This window comes from Lipotes vexillifer, unplaced genomic scaffold (genome assembly GCF_000442215.2).
Source record: "Lipotes vexillifer unplaced genomic scaffold, Lipotes_vexillifer_v1.1 scaffold756, whole genome shotgun sequence".
Lineage (NCBI taxonomy): Eukaryota > Metazoa > Chordata > Mammalia > Artiodactyla > Lipotidae > Lipotes > Lipotes vexillifer.
Genome location: NW_006773042.1, coordinates 1,491,257 through 1,517,927, shown reverse-complemented (window position 1 = coordinate 1,517,927; position 26,671 = coordinate 1,491,257). Strand labels below are relative to the sequence as shown.

At 40.8% G+C, this 26,671-nt stretch overlaps 1 protein-coding gene across 4 annotated transcripts in view; it reads left to right on the top strand.

Annotated features, from left to right (window-relative positions):
* NCOA7 (nuclear receptor coactivator 7) overlaps window positions 1-26,188 on the top strand; it is a 151,339-nt gene extending 125,151 nt beyond the window's left edge. Inside the window, exons 10-15 of one of the 4 annotated variants that reach the window (XM_007447972.1) lie at window positions 4,629-4,776; window positions 12,466-12,591; window positions 13,898-14,050; window positions 23,036-23,131; window positions 23,584-23,657; window positions 24,034-24,424. In XM_007447972.1, the coding sequence (XP_007448034.1) occupies window positions 4,629-4,776; window positions 12,466-12,591; window positions 13,898-14,050; window positions 23,036-23,131; window positions 23,584-23,657; window positions 24,034-24,169 (733 nt within the window). In that variant the 3' untranslated portion in view covers window positions 24,170-24,424. Of the gene's footprint in view, window positions 1-4,628; window positions 4,777-12,465; window positions 12,592-13,897; window positions 14,051-15,348; window positions 15,546-16,817; window positions 16,944-18,249; window positions 18,403-23,035; window positions 23,132-23,583; window positions 23,658-24,033 lie in introns of those variants that run through there. The other 3 variants (XM_007447970.1, XM_007447971.1, XM_007447973.1) reach the window with 3 other exon arrangements.
* The last annotated feature ends 483 nt before the right edge of the window (window positions 26,189-26,671 follow it).

Sequence of the window (26,671 nt, the reverse complement as noted above, 5' to 3'; positions counted from 1 at the left end):
AGTGGGTACACAAGGAGTACTATTGAAGGAAGCGATGCGCTGCAGCCAGGGACAACCAGGAACACACCTGAAATTGAATGTGTTGGGTTGACTTGTTGCAACGAGGGAGAATGCACTGCATGGGACCAAGGGCCATCTCAGTAAAAGGGTGCTTGAAAGGGGTCGTAGGATGTAGGTTTACGTTAGGTGATTCGAGGGATAACTTAAAGAAGTGGGACTTTGCTCTAGATTGGAAGCTGTCAGGAAGCAAAGGTCATTCTGTGATTGAGTATATTATAAATCCTATGTGGAAGGAGGAAAAACTAGAGAGGCTAGTGCCATAATTGGTAAAGAAGCACAGTCATTTATATTCGCCAGATTAGAGAGATGTTTGGTCATTTTTGTGGTTGGACAGTGTTTGTGTTTAGATGTCAGACCTCAGTGGTCTCGTTTCTGTCATGATTCATCATGGTGATAGAGTGGCTTTGCCGGATATTGATGTTTTGGGAAGTTGTTAATGTTCAACGGGAGAATACTGGGGCCTAGCTGTGAGTGCCAGGCCAGTTTCTCCCAACACTGGGGCCTGGCCGATAGGAGCAGGCTAGCTCCCACGTATCAGGGACTGCTTTCCTCTTTCTCACAAATAAGCTAATGGAATAAATAAATAAATAAAATGGAAGCCATTTTATTTGATGTGGATAAGCATGTAATAAATGTGTCCTTTTCCAAAAGTTAGAGTGAAGCATATTTGGTTCTCAACTTTTTTCTAAAATACAGTTAAGATGGACTAAATTTTAGGTGTTAGAAAACTAAAAGAGAATTATATATATATGTTTTTTTAATGTATTTATTTTTGGCTGTGTTGGGTCTTTGTTGCTGCACGTGGGCTTTCTCTGGTTGCGGCGAGCAGGGGCTACTCTTCATTGCGGTGTGTGTGCTTCTCATTGCAGTGGCTTCTCTTGTTGCAGAGCGTGGGCTCTAGGTGCACGGGCTTCAGTAGCTGGGGTGCGCGGGCTTAGTTGCTTCGCAGCACGTGGGATCTTCCCGAACCAGGGCTCAAACCTGTGTCCTCTGCATCGGCAGGCGGATTCTTAACCACTGTGCCACCAGGGAAGCAGTAGAATTATATATTTTTCAAACCTTTCTGGAGTCATGATTTTTTTCTAAGTTAACTTTTAATAGGAAATGTCATACTACATGTTAATAATAGTTCAGAGATTCAAAAGAGTATGCATATTGCTGGTAGGAGGGCAAAAAATGATTCCGTCCCTAAAAAGGGCAACATGGTATTATATATATATATATATATATATATATATATATATATATATATATAAAAAATGAAAAAGTACAATACCAAGTGTTAGAGAGGATGTGGAGCAACTGGAACGTTCATGCTCTACTGGTGGGAGTGTCAGGTGTACAGCAAACTGACTATATATATATATTTAATATATTATATATATATAAAAAGCATATTTATATATACATATACATATATATATATGTATATAAAGCATATATATATATATATATATATATATATATATAAAGCATAAGTGAATTGCTCCTTTGATAACACAGTCCCACTTCTGGGAATATGTCCTACAACTCTACCTGTACACGTGCAAAAATGACATACCAAGTTACTCATCATAGCATTGTTTATAAAAGCACAGTCTTGGAAACAACCCAAGTGTCCAGCTGGAGAGGATGGTTACATAAGCTATGATAAATCCACACAGTAAAGTACTGTGTAGCTATAAAAGAAAGAATGAGGAAGCCATCTCTATACTGTTGTGGAAGGATATCCAGGCTATATTGTTTAGTGCAAAAAGCTAGATAGAGGATAGTACTATCTTTTGTAGAAATGAAAGACAAAGAGAATCTATATTCATATTTATTTCTATCTACAAAAATAACACTACAAGAACACACAAGGAAAGAATAAAGTGGTCAACTATAGGGGAAAAAGGTGGACCCAGAATGTGATGGACAGGAATATGAATGAGATAGAAACTTATTTGCCTCTTGAAATATAATTTTAATTCTCAAATTATAAAATGTACTACCTAGTCCAAAAATTTAAATAATTTATGGAAATATATATATATATATATATATATATATATATATATAAATGCAATATATCTTCGACCTCATTCCATTCCCCAGAGATAACCATTTTGATCAGTTTCTTATATAGCTTTTCAGAGTAGTCCATTGTATTAGTCAAGGATCTCAAGAGAAACGGAACCGAGAGGATGTGTGTGTATATAAAATATATGAAAACTGGTAATTTTATATTATGGAAAAAAAGGCATAATTAATATAAAAAGGAAAAAACAGCTTAGAAGTACATTTGATAGTGGTTAATGTTACATTATATAAAGGCTCCCACATATTGAAAAGAAAAACATTGACTCCACAATCACAAGGAGCCAGTTCATGAAAGCAGCCAGGGAGAAAACATTTAAAAAATGTTCAACCCACTACCACTCAAACAAATGCAAAGTGAGTCGGGTAAAACTTAAAATATATATTAAATTCATTTAGAAAAAGAAGGATAAGCAGGATTGTTATGAGACTTAGATGCAAACTGCAATGCTCGTGTCAGAGTAAACTAGTCAGCCTTTCAAGAGCAGTTTGGCAGGATGAATCACAAGCTATAAAATCATGCCCTTTGGCCTAATAATCCCTTTTCTGGGAACTAATCTTGTGGAAATAATTCAAAAGGTGGCAAAAGGCATAGATCATGAGGATGTTCATCATATCGTTGTTTGTATAATCAAAGAAATGGAAAAAACCTAAATATCCCAAAGGCATAGGAATTTGGGTAATTATGGTTTATTACTTTCATGAAATGTAGGCATTAAAAGTCAGTACAAGGGGCTTCCCTGGTGGCACAGTGGTTAAGAATCCGCCTGCCCATGCAGGGGACACGGGTTTGAGCCCTGGTCTGGGAAGATCCCACATGCCGTGGAGCAACTAAGCTTGTGCGCCACAACTACTGAGCCTGCACTCTAGAGCCCGTGAGCCACAACTACTGAGCCTGCGCGCCACAACTACTGAAGCCCGTACTCCTGGAGCCCGTGCTCCGCAACAAAAGCCACTGCAGTGAGATGCCCGCGCACCGCAACGAAGAGTAGCACATGCTTGCCGCAACTAGAGAAAGCCTGCGCGCAGCAACAAAGACCCAACTCAGCCATAAATAAATAAATTTTTTTAAAAGTCAGTACAAGGACTAGCAACATGGCAAACATGCATTATTTTATGTTACATATAACAATTATGTCTTAGCCCTGATAACAATGGAAAGAAAACTGTGTGCATGTGCTCAAGAACAGATAGGACTATAGAAGCTTAAAGACAGTTTGACCAATGGGAATATTAGAATTATAGTGACATTTCTTTTTTGTTTTAATTAATATTTGTCTTAGTTTGTTCAGGTTGCTATAACAGAATACCATAGACTGGGTGGCTTATAAAGAAGAGGTTTATTCTTGACAGTTCTAGAGGCTGGGAAGTCCAGGATCAAGGTGCTGGCAGATTCGGTGTCTTGTGAGGGCTCACTCCGGTTCATAGACGGCTGTCTTTTCACTGTGTTCTCACATGGCACAGGGGGCTAGCCAGCTCGGTGGGGTCTCTTTTAATCCCAATCATGCCTCATAACCTAAGCACCTCTGAAAGGTCCTACATCCAAATACCATCACACTGGGGATTAGATTTCAACATGCAAATTTTAGGGGCACAAAAACATTCAATCTATAGCAATTGTGTTGTAATATTTTTACAATTATAACTTTTAAAAACTTAGCAATAAGTTAGCATCGTCCCAAACAGTAGCCTCAAACTGAAATTACCAGTTTGTAATTAGAAAAGACTTTAAGAATCATTTGATCCTATCTTCCACTCCCCCACTGTGATGGTTGCAGGTGTAGAATCTAAGGTCAGAGGGCTTTTGACTGTTATACATGGGCGGGGGGTGGAGGGATATTGTAGGTGCTGGGACCAAAAGCCCCACCCTCTGCTCAGGAACTAGCCACCTCTCTATTGATTACGTCTGGAGAGAAGCTTCAGATGTTAAATATGTATAAGAGAACAGAGATATTGGAAGCAAACTGCATTCCGATATCAATAACATTGTCTCTTTCTAATGTTAAAATAACAGCTAATACTATCCCTGATATTTTCTAGTTATTAAAGATATTTTATTAAAATTATGATATAATAATGCTTCAATCTACATAAGACCCATTGGAATATTGCTTATCTTTGTTCCCATCTAAAGCTTCAGATTAATTTTTTTCCCCATGAATACAGGTGTCCAATAAACGAAGACCCAGTGAGGAAAAAACATATGGTGTAAATATTTCATTGTGTTTTTCACGTTTATGTCCCATTTCTTGATCTTTCCCTCAGATTGAAAGACATTTTTTCAGTGTCTGTGGACTTTAGCTTCCATTTATTGACTTATTTTCGAAGTTTAGAATGCATTAGCAGAGATTATCTTCAACATGGGAGATTTCCCAATTAGCAAAATGGATTTGCCAAGCAGGAAAAAGATAGCTGTACATGCCCAAGTTCCTACTGGTGCCTGCCAGGAAAGTAGATTTGGTGTTAACCCCTGTGATGAACATGTTTTTCAGGGTGGATCACTTGTACACGTTCTTTGTTCAGTGGTCTCCTGATGTCTATGGGAAAGATGCCAAAGAGCAAGGCTTTGTGGTGGTGGAAAAAGAAGAACTGAATATGATTGACAACTTCTTCAGTGAGCCGACCACCAAGAGCTGGGAGGTGAGACTCAAGAGAAGGCTAGACTGTCCCTTAAAGTCCAGTCCACGGGGCTTCCCTGGTGGCGCAGTGGTTGAGAGTCCGCCTGCCGATGCAGGGGACGCGGTTTTGTGCCCCGGTCCAGAAAGATCCCACGTGCCGCGGAGCGGCTGAGCCCGTGAGCCAAGGCCGCTGAGCCTGCGCGTCCGGAGCCTGTGCTCCGCAACGGGAGAGGCCACAACAGTGAGAGGCCCGCGTACCACAAAAAAAAAAAAAAAAAAAGTCCAGTCTACAAACAGAATGTTCTTGTGTCAAAATTCCAGTAACCTCCTGGCTGACAAGAAGTCAGATTTCCTGTGCCTCTGAAATCACATGGGGAAAAAACCTTATTCCTCTGTTTTGAAGCTAGTTATGTGTGTCAGAAAGACCTCAACTCCACCCCTACAACCCAGTAATTTCACTTCTCTTTTTTGAAACTGCTGCAGGGTCCCCATTACATACAGGATGAAAATCAAGCTTCTTAATTTGGCCTAAAACACTGTTCGTAATTTTTCTGAGCACTTACCACTCCCTTCTCATGTTCGGGGCATGGTGGATGAGATAAGTAGAATTTAGCATCAAGGAGTATAGATAAATCATTACAATATAGTGAGATATTTACCATTGTAGGTGAAGTGCCACGTGCTATGGGAGCACGTACCCAGGCACCTGAATGGAGCTAGGGAATCAGGGAATGCGACCCAGAAGGAGTAATCTGAGCTGAGATCAGAAGTGGGAGGACAGGCAGTTGGGGTGAAAGTGGGACATGGAGCACGGAACATGTTCTGGCCAGAGAGAAAAGTCTATGTAGAGGAATGACCCAGGGGAGAAACAGAGAGTGTGGGGCATTTGATGAACTAATAAGAGTTCAGTGTAGCTGGATCATAAGAGTGCAAAGCTGAGGGAGTGGCAAGAAACGAAGCTGGAGATAATGAAATGGCAGATCACGAAGGACCTATGAAGTGTTTGTCATAGGTTTGGTTTGGCTATTTTCCTAAGGGCAGTAGGAAGGCAGCAGTTTGAGCTGTCTTCAGCCAGCTTCAGCCAGTTGGAGCTGTTTGGAGCCTGGAGAAATAAATACAGATACGCATTTTGGAGAGCTTGCTCTTGCTGGCAGATGTTCATGGAGTTGGACAACACTTGAGGCTTGAAGACCCATTAGGAGTCTCTTGCAGTAATCAATGTTGAGAGAGAACAGTTGCTGAAAGAGTGGCAGTGCAGATAGAGGGAATTGAGTGCTTTTGAAAGATAGTTAGAAGGAGGAAAACAGGGTTTTGTGAGTAATTAATTACATGTGGAAAGTAAGGAAGATGTCAAGATTGATCTCTTGGTTTTTAGAATGGGAACTGGAGGGATTGAGGTACCTGCCCTTCACCGTGATAAGGAGCATAGCAAGAGGATTAGATTTAGCAGAAAATGCTCTGTGTTCTGGTTTTAATCTAAATTTGAGGTGTCTGTGGAATGTCCAAGAGACAACTGAGAATAAAACTTAGGAAAAAGATCTGAAGATATACTTTCGGAAGTGATTAGCAAAGTTGAAGTTGTGATTGTAGGTGAGGTCAGCCTAGGAGAGTGTGTCCATTGGCAAGGGAGCGGGGCTCAGAACAGAACCCTTCAGGATGCCAGCACTAAGGGGCCAAAGATAGTCGAGCCCACAAAGGTGACTGAGAAGGAACAGCCAGGGGAGGGCATGGAAAACAAGAAAAGTCATGTCTTAGAAGCCAAGGGAAGAGAATGTTTCAAGAGGGGAGTAGTGGTCAAAAATGCCTAATGCTGCGGAGGAGTCAAAAGGTAAGAACTAAGCTATGTCTTTTGGATTTAAAACCAAGGAGGTAATAGTTGGTGACTTTGACAAAAAGCAGTTTCATTAAAGTGGTAGCTTCAAAATGTAACTACCAGTGTTCAATGAATGAATTGGGGGTGAGTAAGTGGAGCTAGTAACGGTGGGCAAACAACTTGAATTCGGTTTTGGAGAATAAAAATGAGATGGAAGGCTGGAAGAAGCGGTGAGGGTGGGGAGGTTTTCCCTCTCATGAGAGAGACTGTAACGTTTTGGATGAGGTCAGCGGGAACGGTGGAACAGAAGGTACAGAAGATAAGGGAATAGGAGAGGGAATAAGCGGGAGACTGGATCCCTGAGAATTGTCCGGGAATGTGGGGGTAGGGATAGAATCGGTCTTAGGTGGTCGGGCAGCAGAAAAGAATAGGATGTGTGCATATAGAATGTAGACTCACTGGCGGTAAATTGTGGCATTGCTCATTTGATTATTTCTCTGCAGCAGGAGGGAGCACCCCCTAGAAGTGAAGGAGGGAAGACTTAGAGGAATACGGAGAAGGTCTGAAGTAGCAGCTATAGAGACTAGGAAAAAAGCCAACTGAAGAACTGCAGTAGGATGGCTGTCTGGTATTGAAAGCCCTGGTGGGGTCTGGCACCAGGCTGCAGTGAGGGCGGGTTTTCTCCAGCAATACTCCCAGTCTGGGTTTAGATTCATCAAGTGGGCAGTCAGATCTTCCAAGGCTGAAACTCTGTCAGACTGGGATGATTAAGGGTGATGAGGCCTTGGGTCTAACTCCTTCTGGAATGCCAGGTCCCTTCATATGTGTGTTTGCCCTCACTCGTCCCTTTCTCATTCACTCCCTCCCAGCCCGAATGTGTACATGCACACACACAGCTTTCCATGTCAGACTCCTGTCATCCTTCAAGGTCCAGCTCATTTGTCACTTCTGTGATGCTTTCAGCCAGAGTTACTCCTCCTGTCCTTCCACAGCGCATTGCTCATAGCTCTCTAGTGTATCGCTCAGCACTTTGTTTGCGTGTTTGTCTTCCCACAGTTCATAAGCTTCTTGTTTGAAACCATTGATTAAAAATATTCAAGCCTATTAGGCTCTCCCTCCCTTGGCTCTTCATATCAACTCTGTGTTTTTCTGTCTCTGTCTTTCTGAGTATACTTGTCCCTTTTCTCATGGTGTTCCCTAGTTTATCCCTGGCTCTCTTTTCTTCTCGTCTATTACATCTTCCTTGGACGAGCTCATCGGCTTTCGAGGTTTCTGCTGCTGACTCCCACCTCTGTCTCCTCCACACACCTTTCTTCCAGGCTGCTGTTCTAGAGCACATAGATGCCCCACAGGCATGACTGGGTCTCCACGAGGCAGAGATGGTGTGACACTGGCATTCTGGCCAAGGCGTCAAAGAATATCAATTCCTGCCCTCCTCACCTAACCATGTGCCCAAGAGGCCCCCACCCCCATGAGATATGCACACAGAGGCAGCATAGCTAGGAAATGTGTATTTTCTTAGTGAGGCTATGGTCTCTTGCCCAATATGGAGGGCCAGAGAGAAGGTTTAAATTTCACTGGGGATTTAATCCTTTCCTGACTAAGCCTGAATATCTTGAACTGAAGCAGCCCTCTTTTAGGCCTATTCTGCATCTTTCCACTAATCCCAACCTTGAATCTCAGCTCTTGACAACTCCTGTGGGAGAAGGGGCCACACCTACCAGCACCAGAGGAAAAGGAGCTAAAGGGGCATGCAGAGAGAGAAAGGGCCGCTTCCAGATCTAGAGTAGAGTGGGCTTGAGTGAGCCACTCAGACTGAGCCACTGAGGAGAATGAGAGGGCAAATCCCTTTAGAAGGTGTCTCTAGACCTGTAGTGGAAGAGGAAGAAAAGAAGAAGGGATGGAGAAGGAGGAAGAAATGGGTTGGCTTGTTGCAAGCTCCTAGTGTACTTGGGACATGGAAAGAAAAGATAACTGGAGAGAGAGGTGACTGGACTGTTATCCCTATTTCTTTTTTTTTTTTTTTTTAGAAGATGTTGGGGGTAGGAGTTTATTAATTAATTAATTAATTAATTTTTGCTGTGTTGGGTCTTCGTTCCTGTGCGAGGGCTTTCTCTAGTTGTGGCAAGCGGGGGCCACTCTTCATCGCGGTGTGCGGGCCTCTCACTATCGCGGCCTCTCTTGTTGTGGAGCACAGGCTCCAGATGCGCAGGCTCAGTAGTTGTGGCTCACGGGCCTAGTTGCTCCGCGGCACGTGGGATCCTCCCAGACCAGGGCTTGAGCCCGTGTCCCCTGCATTAGCAGGCAGATTCTCAACCACTGCGCCACCGGGGAAGCCCCTATCCCTATTTCTTGCCACACGGAAGAGAAAGTCCAAAAGTACAATGAGGAGAAGAATGCTGTCCAAGCTCCCTCCCATGCAGGAGCAAATTCTGCTTACTAGCATTACCTTAAGGCCAGGCCACTGTGATAGCATTGCTTCATGGCGGCATTGCTTCTCCTCTGTGGGTGGGGAAGAGGAACCTTCACTCCCCTGACAGGTGTCTGATCCTCAGCATGTCCAAAACGTCTCTTCATCTTTCCCCAAAACTTGCTTCTTCTCATGTATTCCCATCTTAATTAGTGGTGCCCCAAGCTAGAAGCCTAGATATCAACCCAGATTCTTCTCTTTCATCACATGTAGTCAGTCATCTCTAGTTAGAATTTGTTGATTCTGATCTTACGTAGGGTGGGGACCACCGCCCTAGTCAGCTGTCTGCACCCTTCACTTAAACTCTAGGGCAACTCCAGTCAACCCAACCACTAGTCCACCCTCCATACCCAAGCTCTTTAAATAAGCTTTACTTCCTAATTTTATAAAAGTAACACCTGCTTTTATTATAGGAAATTTGGAAACTACAGAAAAGCACAATGCAGAACATTTAGAAAATAATATCTAACCACACATTACTTTTGTACATTTTTTTGACTCATTTTTTTCTATTTTAGCGTGTTTTCTAGGCCGTAAGGATGAGAGAGTATTTTTGCAAAATGGGATAATGTTCTATGTATAGTTTGGTATCTGGCTTTTCTCACCTGACATCTTGTGGGAACTGTATCATATTAAAGATTTTGAAGCCTCATTTTAATGGTTACATAATATTTTAAACCTCAATCAGAATTTATTTAACAATTCCCCACTTTTAGGAATCGTGTTGGTTCAAGGTTTTCACAAGGATGAGATGATCTGTAACTGTGACTATTCCCCTAATTTCCTGAAAGTGATATTACTTAGTATAAGGGTATTGATTTTTTTTAAGGCTCCTAATCTTTTATATAACGACAATTTTCCAGAAATGTGAGGAATACCCTTCTTCTCATTGTGCTTCTGGCAACAGAAAGTACTATTTCTATTATCGCTTTCTTAAAACTTTTGCTAATTTGAAAAACTGATAAATGATATATTGGAATTGTTTGTGCCACCTGCCTGGCAAAGCACCTGGCACTTGCCATCATATAGAAAAAGCACTCAGTAAATGTTAGCTGTCATGAAGTGTCAGGCACTGAAAAGAATGCTGTCTCACTGGCACAAAATCCAAGTGATTCTGCCCTAGATTGTGTCCAGGCTCTTGCAGTGAGAATAAGTTCCGGCCGACCTGAGACTGGTCACCAGTTATCTCCCAGAGCCTCATTAGAACTGACCCCCAGGATGAACTGTGTAGTGGCGCGCCCGATCTCCCAGGGGTACCGGAGACCAAGAGGCCATTTTCGATCTGGAAAACTCACAGAGATCCCTGAAAATTGATCCAATGGTAATCCACATTTCTTTCCAACCCGCTGATATCTGGTCTGGGCAGTAGAGGAGGACTCATCATGCTTATTAGTCATTAAGATTAATATTTTGAAAGGTTAAAAGGTAAATATTACTTTGCTAGCTCTTTAGAAAAACTGAATCTAAACTAACATTTTTCTCAGCCTCATATAAACCGGATGTTCTTTCAGTTCTTTGAAGTTTCTCATACCTAACAAACATGATGGTATTGAAGTGAAACGCCATTGTTCTAAGCATAATGAACCTACCTCTGGTAAAGGCTCCTTTTCATCTTTCCTTTGAGATTCAAGCTGATATCAGGGAACACACATAAACTCTTAAAATGAAGGTTTCGCTTTAGGATGCAGAAAAAAAAAATCTGAAAAGGCAAGGCTAGAAAAGCTAGCTCAGCCAGCTGGAGGACAATTGGGAAGAAAAGTACAAGACGGTGAAGAAGAAAAAAAAAAAGTGAGGTTTTGTTGTGCTGTTAGGAAACCACCGTTTCAAAGGTGAAAGCGTCTTTTTACAGCCTCACAGCTATGCCTAACAGGAAGTGTGTGTTTGCTCTAAATCCTAATTTGGGTGTGTTCCTGTAGAAATATTGAACTCTCTCCTAAGGGAAACAGAAACTCAATCATGCAGGAAACTAGATACTGCATAAACAGTTGTAGCTCAGTGTGGCTGTAAGTAACAGTGGTGTGGAGGCAGATAAGAGAAAAAACCTGCACCTCTTTAGAGAGCAAGCAGGCAGTTCCCACTACTTCAGGATGAGAAGATTGCCCCTGGACATTCAGATTTTCTATTGTGCCAGACCGGACCAAGAGCCTTTTGTGAAGGTATGTTGGAGTCCTGAGGGCTAATCATGTGCCCGTGAATCCTCCAAGCTCTGCCGTTAAGGTGCTTTGAAATGCTTTCTAATTAGAAGGGATCGGGCTGATATTTCAGCCGGAGCAGGTATTTTATTCACTTTGGAGAGAGAGATGGTGTGGTTTGCCCTTTCCCTTTGGAGTCAAAACTCCATACTGATTTTTTCATTCCACAGCCCCACTTTGTACCTGTGTTAAGTGTAGAGTTCCCCAAAAGTATGTGCTTTATTTAATACATTTAAAATGCTGGATTTGTGATTCTTCAACAGTGTTTTCTTTAAGTAAATGCCCCTTGAGAAGACGGTAAAATTTAAGGGCTAATTTCCTTACCTGTAAATCTGGCTCAGATGACAGCATTTTGGAAACTAAGTAGTCATTGTCTGACAACCTTCACTAAATGTAATGTCAATGTTTTTTCTGTATGATGCAAAAGTCATTAATATTTGTACTCAGGAATTTTGGTCAATTAGTTACCTTCTGTCTGTATCTTTCAATTTCAAAATAATTTAGTGATTTATCCAGACTTTCAGAGAGGCAAAAGAAAAAAGATTTTTAACCTGGTAGTTTATACGTGTATTTATGATGAAATAATAAATGTTGTGTACGACATCATGTTTCTGTTCTCAGCTTTGAAGGAAAGATTATTCTGATGGTTTCTCAACTCTCCATAAAGAATCATACCTAATTGTAATTTAGACTAAAGCTTCGTGTCTCTTTGTATTGTTGCCTTCCGTAGATGTTATCATTTGCTATTTCTGTCAGGGTTGGTTGCTATGAACAGCCTTGAGAGAAAACATTAGGATTCTTGATTAAAGGGCTATCCTTATCTTCCCCATTTCCCTATTTATAGAAGACTTGCTCATAGTATGATATCTGTTAGTCCCTTAACAATTCAAATTTAGATGCAGGCTAATGGAGAATAATTTAGGGCATTTCAAGGGTATAAGTCGCTTGTGGAGTTATACATAGTTCTTACTTGATGACTGAGCAATAGTAAAACTGGAAAGCTTGTGACTTTAATTTGTACATATTAAGTGCTATAGCTGTACTGTGTCAAATTCTCCATTTGCTCTGAAATTGACATTGTGATTAGCCATTTCCCCCAAAGTGCTGGCTCAACTTATGTCCTGCTGCTAAAACCCTACCTGTTACAGGCAATTGTGTACCTGAGGTCCTTTAATAGCAGGTGAAGGAAAAGCAAAAATATCGTTTTTCTTGGTTTATTTGTCTTCTCCATTTCAGATCATCACCGTTGAGGAGGCAAAACGCAGGAAGAGCACATGTAGCTACTATGAAGATGAGGATGAGGCCGCCCTGCCGATCCTGCAGCCCCGCAGTGCGCTTCTGGAGAACATGCACATCGAGCAGGTGGGTTCTTCCTGGGGACGTAGGATGGGTGTCTTCCAAACCTTAGAACACATTTCCCACCCCTGACATTTGCTCTTCTCACTTGGGGTGAAGCATGAGCCAAGCTTTAAAGGAAGACACACCAGCAGCCTAACCAGGGCCCTTCTCTGCTTCTGAAAGGCAGCATCCCTGCCACCTTCTTGGGAGTGCAAGGACTTGGCCAGACACCTACGTCCATTCCCCAAACCTGAACAAAAAGACATTTCTTGTCTTCAAAACAATTTGTAAAGTGTCCTACTATAGTCCTAATGTATTTTAAAAGGATACAAATTTATCCTAATGATTATCGCAGAGTTCCGATGGTTTCAATTTTTTGAGCTCAGTAAAAGTCATATAGCAAGTACACTTTACTTGCTTTATGAAAACCACCTACCACTAGGAGTAATTTTCCTTTTTCTGTACTTTTTTTGTTGTTTACTTTCTATTTTCTGAACATCTCTTACGTGAGTTTTTATGAAATACTACGTGCTTGTATTTGAACTTTAGTAAGGGACCTCTTGTGCTTCCCCCATCAGTCAGCTTAGAAACCTGAATTTCAGAGACCTTAAAGAATCATCAGGTTCAAGTCCCTCAATTTACAAATGCCATGTGTGAAGGCCCAGGAAAGCTAGGCGACTTGACCAGGCAGTTACAGGGATGGAGTTCATGCTGATTCTAGAACTATGTCAAGCATTCTTGAGGACTTCAACATTTTATATAGCCTCCTTTGTGTGTATTCTTGAAGACATATGCATTATTGATATTTATGGCAGCCAAGTTTAAGTTAAATATTAATGTAAGTGAAAGATACAAGTGTAATGAGGACAGACTACATCTGACTACTAGCATAAAACACCCGTGTCTTCTTGTTCTCACTTTGGTGGGAATTTACAGCTGTCAGTAGCAGCTCTGAGCCTTTGAAGGTTTAGAAAGAACAATTCGAGAAACATGAACTGCTTGGTGAAAGTCAGGTTGAAGTGTAAACAAGAGAGCATGTGTCTAATTCATACCTCTTTATCAAGCTAGGTGCTATATCTTCAAATATATAGTGGCATAGTGACCCTTCAGGATCATCCCTGAGGGGGAATGCATGCTCTGGGGAGCATCCCTGCCAAGGGATGGTTTTCCCTTCTTGGTTTATAGTGGAAGTGTTTGCTAGAGTACAGGGGAGCAATATGGAAGTAGTGTAATTATCGAGTTTGAGCCACAGGCATCGGTTTTGTGCTACAAGTTCATGAGTGATTTGTATGCAAACTGTGTATTTACATCTTCATCTTTGGATTCACAGCTGGCCCGACACCTTCCAGCAAGGGTACAGGGGTATCCATGGAGTCTCGTATACAGCACATTAGAGCATGGCACCAGCTTGAAAACCCTCTACCGGAAGTCAGCATCACTAGACAGTCCTGTCCTATTGGTCATCAAAGATATGGATAATCAGGTGAGGCTTGTTCCTCTTATAGAGGAACATTTGTTTTTTTTTTGGCGGTACGCAGGCTCTCACTGTTGTGGCCTCTCCCGTTGCGGAGCACAGGCTCCGGACGCGCAGGCTCAGCGGCCCTGGCTCACGGGCCCAGCCCTTAGTATAAGGGTATTGATTTTTTTTAAGGCTCCTAATCTTTTATATAACGACAATTTTCCAGAAATGTGAGGAATACCCTTCTTCTCATTGTGCTTCTGGCAACAGAAAGTACTATTTCTATTATCGCTTTCTTAAAACTTTTGCTAATTTGAAAAACTGATAAATGATATATTGGAATTGTTTGTGCCACCTGCCTGGCAAAGCACCTGGCACTTGCCATCATATAGAAAAAGCACTCAGTAAATGTTAGCTGTCATGAAGTGTCAGGCACTGAAAAGAATGCTGTCTCACTGGCACAAAATCCAAGTGATTCTGCCCTAGATTGTGTCCAGGCTCTTGCAGTGAGAATAAGTTCCGGCCGACCTGAGACTGGTCACCAGTTATCTCCCAGAGCCTCATTAGAACTGACCCCCAGGATGAACTGTGTAGTGGCGCGCCCGATCTCCCAGGGGTACCGGAGACCAAGAGGCCATTTTCGATCTGGAAAACTCACAGAGATCCCTGAAAATTGATCCAATGGTAATCCACATTTCTTTCCAACCCGCTGATATCTGGTCTGGGCAGTAGAGGAGGACTCATCATGCTTATTAGTCATTAAGATTAATATTTTGAAAGGTTAAAAGGTAAATATTACTTTGCTAGCTCTTTAGAAAAACTGAATCTAAACTAACATTTTTCTCAGCCTCATATAAACCGGATGTTCTTTCAGTTCTTTGAAGTTTCTCATACCTAACAAACATGATGGTATTGAAGTGAAACGCCATTGTTCTAAGCATAATGAACCTACCTCTGGTAAAGGCTCCTTTTCATCTTTCCTTTGAGATTCAAGCTGATATCAGGGAACACACATAAACTCTTAAAATGAAGGTTTCGCTTTAGGATGCAGAAAAAAAAAATCTGAAAAGGCAAGGCTAGAAAAGCTAGCTCAGCCAGCTGGAGGACAATTGGGAAGAAAAGTACAAGACGGTGAAGAAGAAAAACACAAAGGGAGGATTTGTTGTGCTGTTAGGAAACCACCGTTTCAAAGGTGAAAGCGTCTTTTTACAGCCTCACAGCTATGCCTAACAGGAAGTGTGTGTTTGCTCTAAATCCTAATTTGGGTGTGTTCCTGTAGAAATATTGAACTCTCTCCTAAGGGAAACAGAAACTCAATCATGCAGGAAACTAGATACTGCATAAACAGTTGTAGCTCAGTGTGGCTGTAAGTAACAGTGGTGTGGAGGCAGATAAGAGAAAAAACCTGCACCTCTTTAGAGAGCAAGCAGGCAGTTCCCACTACTTCAGGATGAGAAGATTGCCCCTGGACATTCAGATTTTCTATTGTGCCAGACCGGACCAAGAGCCTTTTGTGAAGGTATGTTGGAGTCCTGAGGGCTAATCATGTGCCCGTGAATCCTCCAAGCTCTGCCGTTAAGGTGCTTTGAAATGCTTTCTAATTAGAAGGGATCGGGCTGATATTTCAGCCGGAGCAGGTATTTTATTCACTTTGGAGAGAGAGATGGTGTGGTTTGCCCTTTCCCTTTGGAGTCAAAACTCCATACTGATTTTTTCATTCCACAGCCCCACTTTGTACCTGTGTTAAGTGTAGAGTTCCCCAAAAGTATGTGCTTTATTTAATACATTTAAAATGCTGGATTTGTGATTCTTCAACAGTGTTTTCTTTAAGTAAATGCCCCTTGAGAAGACGGTAAAATTTAAGGGCTAATTTCCTTACCTGTAAATCTGGCTCAGATGACAGCATTTTGGAAACTAAGTAGTCATTGTCTGACAACCTTCACTAAATGTAATGTCAATGTTTTTTCTGTATGATGCAAAAGTCATTAATATTTGTACTCAGGAATTTTGGTCAATTAGTTACCTTCTGTCTGTATCTTTCAATTTCAAAATAATTTAGTGATTTATCCAGACTTTCAGAGAGGCAAAAGAAAAAAGATTTTTAACCTGGTAGTTTATACGTGTATTTATGATGAAATAATAAATGTTGTGTACGACATCATGTTTCTGTTCTCAGCTTTGAAGGAAAGATTATTCTGATGGTTTCTCAACTCTCCATAAAGAATCATACCTAATTGTAATTTAGACTAAAGCTTCGTGTCTCTTTGTATTGTTGCCTTCCGTAGATGTTATCATTTGCTATTTCTGTCAGGGTTGGTTGCTATGAACAGCCTTGAGAGAAAACATTAGGATTCTTGATTAAAGGGCTATCCTTATCTTCCCCATTTCCCTATTTATAGAAGACTTGCTCATAGTATGATATCTGTTAGTCCCTTAACAATTCAAATTTAGATGCAGGCTAATGGAGAATAATTTAGGGCATTTCAAGGGTATAAGTCGCTTGTGGAGTTATACATAGTTCTTACTTGATGACTGAGCAATAGTAAAACTGGAAAGCTTGTGACTTTAATTTGTACATATTAAGTGCTATAGCTGTACTGTGTCAAATTCTCCATTTGCTCTGAAATTGACATTGTGATTAGCCATTTCCCCCAAAGTGCTGGCTCAACTTATGTCCTGCTGCTAAAACCCTACCTGTTACAGGCAATTGTGTACCTGAGGTCCTTTAATAGCAGGTGAAGGAAAAGCAAAAATATCGTTTTTCTTGGTTTATTTGTCTTCTCCATTTCAGATCATCACCGTTGAGGAGGCAAAACGCAGGAAGAGCACATGTAGCTACTATGAAGATGAGGATGAGGCCGCCCTGCCGATCCTGCAGCCCCGCAGTGCGCTTCTGGAGAACATGCACATCGAGCAGGTGGGTTCTTCCTGGGGACGTAGGATGGGTGTCTTCCAAACCTTAGAACACATTTCCCACCCCTGACATTTGCTCTTCTCACTTGGGGTGAAGCATGAGCCAAGCTTTAAAGGAAGACACACCAGCAGCCTAACCAGGGCCCTTCTCTGCTTCTGAAAGGCAGCATCCCTGCCACCTTCTTGGGAGTGCAAGGACTTGGCCAGACACCTACGTCCATTCCCCAAACCTGAACAAAAAGACATTTCTTGTCTTCAAAACAATTTGTAAAGTGTCCTACTATAGTCCTAATGTATTTTAAAAGGATACAAATTTATCCTAATGATTATCGCAGAGTTCCGATGGTTTCAATTTTTTGAGCTCAGTAAAAGTCATATAGCAAGTACACTTTACTTGCTTTATGAAAACCACCTACCACTAGGAGTAATTTTCCTTTTTCTGTACTTTTTTTGTTGTTTACTTTCTATTTTCTGAACATCTCTTACGTGAGTTTTTATGAAATACTACGTGCTTGTATTTGAACTTTAGTAAGGGACCTCTTGTGCTTCCCCCATCAGTCAGCTTAGAAACCTGAATTTCAGAGACCTTAAAGAATCATCAGGTTCAAGTCCCTCAATTTACAAATGCCATGTGTGAAGGCCCAGGAAAGCTAGGCGACTTGACCAGGCAGTTACAGGGATGGAGTTCATGCTGATTCTAGAACTATGTCAAGCATTCTTGAGGACTTCAACATTTTATATAGCCTCCTTTGTGTGTATTCTTGAAGACATATGCATTATTGATATTTATGGCAGCCAAGTTTAAGTTAAATATTAATGTAAGTGAAAGATACAAGTGTAATGAGGACAGACTACATCTGACTACTAGCATAAAACACCCGTGTCTTCTTGTTCTCACTTTGGTGGGAATTTACAGCTGTCAGTAGCAGCTCTGAGCCTTTGAAGGTTTAGAAAGAACAATTCGAGAAACATGAACTGCTTGGTGAAAGTCAGGTTGAAGTGTAAACAAGAGAGCATGTGTCTAATTCATACCTCTTTATCAAGCTAGGTGCTATATCTTCAAATATATAGTGGCATAGTGACCCTTCAGGATCATCCCTGAGGGGGAATGCATGCTCTGGGGAGCATCCCTGCCAAGGGATGGTTTTCCCTTCTTGGTTTATAGTGGAAGTGTTTGCTAGAGTACAGGGGAGCAATATGGAAGTAGTGTAATTATCGAGTTTGAGCCACAGGCATCGGTTTTGTGCTACAAGTTCATGAGTGATTTGTATGCAAACTGTGTATTTACATCTTCATCTTTGGATTCACAGCTGGCCCGACACCTTCCAGCAAGGGTACAGGGGTATCCATGGAGTCTCGTATACAGCACATTAGAGCATGGCACCAGCTTGAAAACCCTCTACCGGAAGTCAGCATCACTAGACAGTCCTGTCCTATTGGTCATCAAAGATATGGATAATCAGGTGAGGCTTGTTCCTCTTATAGAGGAACATTTGTTTTTTTTTTGGCGGTACGCAGGCTCTCACTGTTGTGGCCTCTCCCGTTGCGGAGCACAGGCTCCGGACGCGCAGGCTCAGCGGCCCTGGCTCACGGGCCCAGCCGCTCTGCGGCACGTGGGATCTTCCCAGACCGCGGCACAAACCCGCGTCCCCTGCATCGGCAGGCGGACTCTCAACCACTGCGCCACCAGGGAAGCCCGAGGAACATTTTTTTTAATGAAGCTTTTCAAACCTGCACAACAGTAGAGAGACTAATACAATGACCTCTCATCACTCAGATTCTACAGTTAGCAGGACTTTGCCACATACACTTCATTCTTTCCTTTGTTGGCTTTTTTTCCCTGAAGTATTTTGAAGTAAATCCCAATTATTATGTCATTTCACCTCTACATACTTCAGAATGCATCTCTAAAAAAGAAAATGGAGCGTATCTCCAAATACAGTCACATTCTAAGGAATTTTTTTTCCTGTACTCATCATGGAGTAGGAAGCTATAATGATATTCTGTAACCTAAAACTGGAGAAGCTGGAAGAAAAGTCAAGTCTAGATGTGGAGACAGTTGCAGAAAGAGGTTCCAGTGCCATATACCAGAACTTCTTCCAGGTAGCTGGAGTAGTGCCCACCAACCTTGCCTGCATAGTTGCTGAGATGGAGAGCCAGTTAAGGCCGTGGTGTGTTGTACCTGAAGGGCCCAGTTGTTACGAAACAGGAGAAAATGCTCTGGACCATTGCTTAGTGCACTTTCACCCACGTTGCTGTCGGTCTTGGAGGCACTGGTGAAATCTAGATATTACCCCCATCTCCCCTAAGCTAATAATTCTTCCCTCGGTCAGCCTGGAGTATGAGTGGAATCTGTCCAGGTTTCTTTCATGTACCATGCAGGCAGACTTCTGCTTCACAAAAGGAAAGCATCTTTCAAGTCTGCTCTTTATTCATTTCAACTTGGTCTATATTATAGCAAGAAGAAATTTCTTTACACTTTTTGTAGGTGTCATTATTTTCTCTTCCTGGCATTTGGAAGCAGGGTTTACTTGACAACCATCTATTTATTCATCCATTCAGAAAATGTATAATGACTGTCTGTTAGATGTGGGGCACTATTAAGCATTGGGGAGCTTACTGAGAAGCCATATAATTGGGATCATTTTAGGGGAAATAGATTTTTGCTGTCATAATTTGTCTTGGGAAAAATTAGCAGGGAGAAGGGCACTGTCTTTCTCAACGGTGATCATTCCTGTAAGTAGATTAAGTGTTGTGAGGAACAGTTTAGTTATTAGCATTGTTCCTACAGTTATTTACTGATTGAGAACACTTTATTTAATCATAGTCCAAGCTGAACAGTAGGGAGAGTCAAGTTAAAAATGTAAATAATAATAACAAAGGTTTAAAATGGAATTACTTAGGGATTTAGTGAAATGTTTGCAAAGTTAGGTGCTACTTTTTAGATGAGATAGGGCTAGATGGTTTTAGACCACACACACACACACACACACACACACACACACACACACGTACCTGCACCATAAGTATAGATTAGTTCTATTAATTTACCAAAAGATAACTTGTTGGGGAATGTGTTGGCTCACAGAGCAGGTTTTGATGATGCACAGTATTACTCAGCCGTATCAGCAGATATGTAAAGGAGGCCTGCCTATACCTGAAGATTACACTGTTTGTCTAGAGGTATAATCTTACTGGATCTGGTGCCCTGGAGGCATTTGTGTTATTTGAAGGCATAACTCTGCTTTCCCCACCCCATCTACCCCCAAGGCAAGGATGCGTCTTGCTGTGTTTGGGAACATGATAGAACAACACCTGTAAATTTATCTGGAAATGAATTATATAAAATTCTAAGATAAAAGCATTACGCATGCAGAATGGCAGGCATGAGGAGTTCTACAGAATCAATCCCCAGTGAAACAATCATTACTGGTGGGAATTATAAAAACAACAATCACCTAAAGTCTCTGGAAATTGCCCTAAGGGCATACAGCAAGTGAAGAACCATTTATTTAAGAAAATCTAATGAAGCCCAGTAATAATAGTGAGATTCTGTGGCATTTGAAGGCACAGCCTGCTCCCTCCCCCAACCCCTGTTCAGACAGAAGCTTTCTTCTGGGCACGTGTGGACAAGATGAGGATCCCTCAGCTGCCAGCTCCCAGGCAAAGACTATGATATGCCTCCTCTAGGGGCAGGTCCCCAGCATGTCTTATCCCCTACCCAAGATCTCTGTTTCAGAGGCTAAATTTCAGGGCTCTCTTCCTCTGACCAGCCCCTTCTCAGAGGACAGTTGCTCTACCTTCTGCATGGCAGGCCGAGAATACAGGGGTCTCTACTGCCCTTGCTCCAGCACATAGGGCAGAAGTTCCATGTCAGGTGAGTGGAGCCAAGACCAGTGGCTACGGCCCCTGCCCAGCACCCTGCTCATAAAACAGGACTGTACCTTTGAGAAAAGCAGGCCACTGTCCAGCCCCCAGCTCCAGGGGAAGAGGCAGACCATAAAACATATAGCTCAGAAGCTCTCTCCAAAGGAACTGACGTTATTTAGAAGAACATGGGGAAGGTCAAGCCAAGGGACACTCTAGGGAACAATGAAAATTTTGGTGGTAAACAACTAAGAGGAGGCTGGTAGTTCCATGAAGGCAGCAAACTAAGCTGTAGACCATCTAGTTTACCAGAGAGAACTGGGGAAAGAAACAGCTAAGGAGAGCCTTCCTGGAGTCAGGATAAACTTCATAGACTGGCCACAGAAACTACCCCTTCATAGACTGGCCCAAATTTAATTGAATGAGACCATGGAGTAATTTATACCACAAAGCATTGTGGAAAATAATAGAACAATCATCAGGTGGTAGAGTCCGATCTATATTAACTTAATTCCAGTGAGATATAGAAAGGTTACTCCTACATTGCTCTATGACATCTTTCCACTTTTTGTGGTAATTTTGTTATATTACGTTGATATATATTACAAACTCAACAATAAATTGTTACATAGCTGTTTGTATAATTTTTATCTACTAAGAAAGCTGAGAGAAGAAAGGAGAGCAATTATACATTTATAGGTTTTGTCATATTAACCTTCCTTTTACCACTTTGGGCTTTCTTCATTCATTCCCCTGGATTCCTTTGTTCTATTACTGTCAAACATGTTAAAATTTTCGATAGTATAGACCCAACAATACCATTATTCTACAGTTTCTTCTTAAGTTAATTAATAGAAAAAAAATAAAATGGACATTTTCTTACATAACCATAATGCTATATACCTTAAAAATTAACAGTAATTTCTTAGTATCATCATATCTCCAGTGCTTAAACAGATTTCCATGATTGCTAAGAAAATTTGTTACTGTTTTTTCCTTGTTCTTAACAGCTCTAGAGACAGGTTTTGGTATGAAGAACATGGGTTAGAAAGAGTTTCTAGACTTCTGCTCTACCTAATTTTTAGTATTTCAAGGAGCTAGGAACTGAGTGTACTTGGTAAAGAAGAGATTCCATGATGATGATAATCCAATTTAAATTAGTTTGAAAACTTATAAGACATTTTTCAGGTAGACTCCATTTAAAGCATTGTTTCTTGGGACTTCCTTGGTGGTGCAGTGGTTAAGACTCCACGCTCCCAATGCCAGGGGCCTGGGTTCGATCCCTGGCCAGGGAACTAAATCCCACATGCATGCTGCAACTAAGAGTTCGCATGCCAAAACTAAGGAGCCAGCGACCTGCAACTAAGGAGCCCGCGTGCCACAACTAAGACCCAGCACAACCAAATAAATAAATATTTACAAAAAAAAAAAGCATTGTTTCTCAAGTGGGATTTGGAGAAGATATATCAGAATCACCTAGGGACATTTCCAGAATATATATCCTTGCCAGTCCTCACTCCTGCACGCACTGGTCAGGATCTGAGCAGAGGATAGGAAGCTGAAGCAGTGGACACGCGTGTTCTGAAAAGACTACTCTTTCCAACCCCGATAAGAAATAATAGAAAAATCATTGATTCAGATACATCTAAACCACCTTTAAAGCCCACAGTATTATGGAATTGTTACTTTTTTCTTAAAAGCCATTTTGAACTAAAATATATTGGATCAGTCACGTTAAGGATGCAGTTTTAATAAGTATGTTGGAAACTCATTTTTACGAATCAAAGGAGAGAAAAATTAATTTTCTCCAGGGAAACCTCTGGCCACAATTTTACTTAGAAAACACATCAGAGATATGCCTTCATTCTCTCAACCACTCATTTCTGTGCACAAGATGCATCTTGTTATTTAATGTTTCCAGTATGTCCCCTGTATTCACTAAAAGAAATTTGTCTCTATAGTGGACTTTGGAAGTCTTTTAAAACTGGAGCAATTGTTGGCCTTTGACAGGTAAGTTCTCTAAGCCACTTGGGTTCTAATGAGAACTGGGGACATTTTATTTGTTTGATGGTGGTCTTTTTTATTTAGGAACTCTGATTTAGTAATGATCTTTGCTGAAAGAGATATAATGAGATCTCAGAATAGGATTGTGCTAAAATATTTCAGAAAGTCTGTTTTTGGGCAGGTTTATGGTTGAAAGTACATAAGGTTTCTGTTTTCTTTTGACAGATTTTTGGAGCATACGCAACTCATCCTTTCAAGTTCAGTGATCACTATTATGGCACAGGCGAAACTTTTCTCTACACGTTTAGCCCTAACTTCAAGGTACCTAGATGAAAGAAATACCCAACTTCCTGGTGTCACGGTGTCAGGAGGGTCGGTGGGGTTGGAGGTGGGGGGCTGTGGTTGGAGCAGCAGCTGTCCCATCCCGTTACTCGAGGTAACCTCATCTGGCCTCACTCTGGCCTGGCCAGCACTTCATGACTGCAGCACAGAAACTGCTTAGATTCCCTCCGCAGGCCTTGGGAAGTGCTCTTTTGCGTGGTCTAAGATTAGGGAGGGGTTGCAAGTCAGAGCCAACATGTGTCTGAGAGGTCTTTCCTACCTCATAACCCCTTTGGAGATCTCATCCTGGTGTGGTAGAGGTCTGGCCGTCAGGAGCTTCCTCAGCCAATGGGTAGTGCCCTTGCACACACACAGGTACCATGCTGTTACTCCCTCTTCGTGAATTCTCCAGATTGAAATGTCTGTTCTCGGTCTTGTGTTTCTGTCCTAAGGTCTTTAAGTGGAGTGGAGAAAACTCATACTTTATCAATGGAGACATAAGTTCTTTGGAACTTGGTGGTGGAGGGTAAGGTTTTTGTTGTTATTATTAGTTACCACCTGACCTGAGTGAGGCTGTTTTGACCCAGGTAACTGAAACTTTGGTGTCAGGTGATTTTAGCTAGTCCATGTGCTTCGATTATTTAGGACAGTGTGGTCTAACACATGACACTAAGAACTGAAGATAAAATGACTTATTTATGTGTCTAAATGAGGGACTACTGCCACCCGTCTTTTAGGAAAGATGGGTCATTTAAATGAAATAAAGGAAATGTACCTTTTATTTTACAAGCAGTTTAGGGTTTTGTCTGTCTACAGCATAAAAGAAAGAAGTTGGGGCAAGGGAGGACAGAAAGTGTGCACATAAAATTGAAATGTTTTCACCATTTTATTAACCTTTTCAGGGGACGATTTGGTTTATGGCTAGATGCTGATTTATACCATGGACGAAGCAACTCCTGCAGCACTTTTAATAATGATATTCTTTCCAAAAAGGAAGACTTCATAGTTCAGGATCTCGAGGTATGGACATTCGAGTGAAATTCAGACTGCCTTAAAATACGACATTAAAAAGACTGGGTTCAATCAGCCCTGCTAAAGCTGGCTGGAAGAGCGAGCCTCAGCCCAGACTGCCTCATCCCATCATAGTGCTTTCTTTCTGCCTTCATCTCAGCGTGTGATCACATTGCAGAGAGATTCTGAAAGGTACATGTGGAAGGCAGACGATGAAGAAAGAAATCTGAAGTCCAGATTGTTGAAAGACTTTATACTCTCACTTCCTTCAAATCCATACAGTGAGGAATCAGAATATTTATAGATGTGAGTTGAATGCAATTTTTATTTTTGTTAACTGTGAAAAAGAAAATACTGTGGAAATATATACATTCCTTGTATATTTATCAATATAATTTTCATTACCAAAATGTACAGCATACTGTTCTTTGCCATGGAAAAGTTTAGTCTCATTTAGAAAAATTCAAAGTGCACAGCACTTAAAGGGAATATATGATTTTTAAAAACGGTTTTATTTATTATTTCTAGTATATTGTCTGAAATGTGTTGGCAGTTTTTTCTTTTAATGTGTCAAATTTTGAAAGAAAGAAATGTATACATTTTGTGCTATGTTTTGGCAACAAACCCATTTGATTTATATAGTTTTATATTAAGTTTTTTTTGCCCTGATTGTTTAGGGTGATATGTATATGTATGTGCTGCTTAATGTCCAAATATATATATGTATACACACATATATATACACACATAATTGTGAATTTTTAAAAACTCAATACCAATGTTTATTGATTTGACTGTTGTAGGCCAGCTTTCCATTTAGTCGTTAAAAAGGTACATTTTTAGTTATTTACTCTGAACATAACTGTGTAAAAGAAAAATAAGCTATTTCTCTCAGTTATAAGTTGACATTTACAGAAATGTATACCTTTATGATCCCAGATTTAGAACAAACCCTGCCTTTGAAAAGAAAATGTTTTGCTTCTTATAAAATCACGTGTTAATAACATTGTATTTTTTATTGGATTTTTTTGCATAATTTTCCCCAAGTTTTTACATTAATGAACAGGCCTCTGTTTGAAATGAGACTGAGTGTTTTAATTTCTGTATATTTTATATCAAATGAAAAAAATGTCAAATTATCCCAATTGTCTTGATTTCTAGACTCTTTTATTTGAGAAAAATCAATGCAAAGAAATGCATTCATACCAAAATTGAAATAAAAAGTAAAAACTTGTTTTTTAATATCAACTCACTTTCACATCATAAAACACTCTTTTATTAAAGTTAATAATAAAGACTTGTTAAAATTTTAACAAATATTTTTGACTGTCAGACTTTTATGAAAGCCAAAGACTGCTACTGGAAAAAAATGTCAAATAATAGCCAAAGCTGAGAAAGTGGTCTGTCATAAGTTACATACCCAGTGATCTCTGAAGGAAAAATTAATAAAAAGTAGTGTTTATATACCTGCATTTTAAAGAAGTAAACAGTTCTTAGAATGTTGGCCTTAAGCTGGCAGAATATTTCCTTTAGCTTATTCTCTTATTTTAGACTATTTATAAAAGAGAACAAACAAATTGCCAAGTGGCCTCCTGTCAGATCAACAGTTATTTTACTCCACCCACATTCCATGCAAGTTTAAATGAACGCTATAAAATCTTAAGTCTATAGCCTGGGTGCACTTTCACCCAGGTTCTCCTATTGAGAACTCTTGATTAACAACTTATTGGCAGTTTAACCTTAATCTGCTTGTTAAATTATGTGTTGGTATGAGATACGAGGAACGTCTCATGATGATCACGTTTACCATTTATGCCATTTGCAACCATATGCTATTAACGAAATGGTCATTCTGCATATAGTTCACTCCTACCTAGTTTAGTCCATGCTATTATACTTGTGAGAGCATATCCAGATGCTGTGTTCTCTATTTAAAACAGTATTGTCCAATCAGAAATGTGTGGCCCTTCATTTATGGATACTGAATATATGTAATGCAGTGCTAGCCCAATATTTTCAATAAAGGAATTTATGCATTCAGTGTGATTTTCTTTCCTGAGGATTCATTCGACAAGTATTTATTGCATGCTGGAGCTTTTACTTGAATGAGAGGATGACGAAGTATCCAAGACTAAATAAATAAGGTCCAGTGCTCATGTTTTTATTGCTGCCTTGGAAATTCCCTCTTTGTTCCCTGTAGCCACTCTCCTATTCTTTCATCAGTTCATGAAAACTGCTCCTGTTACAGTTACTAGAGAAAACTCTTGGCTCTGTCTAGCAGTTTCTCTGTTCTTAATCCTAGCTGTTCTTTGAATAGTGACTTTCTTTTTAACATCTCTCTCTTGACCTACTTCCTAACTTCCATGAGAGACACCTTACCTTACCCTCTGATTTTCTTTGACATCCTGTCTCCTAGCCCCTAAAGATGAAGACCTCAAACAGTGTTCATTCCTTGCCAATTCCTCAGTTCATGAGTCCACTTCAAAAGATGTGGATGGGAGGGGGCAACCAAATGTCTCACCAGACTCT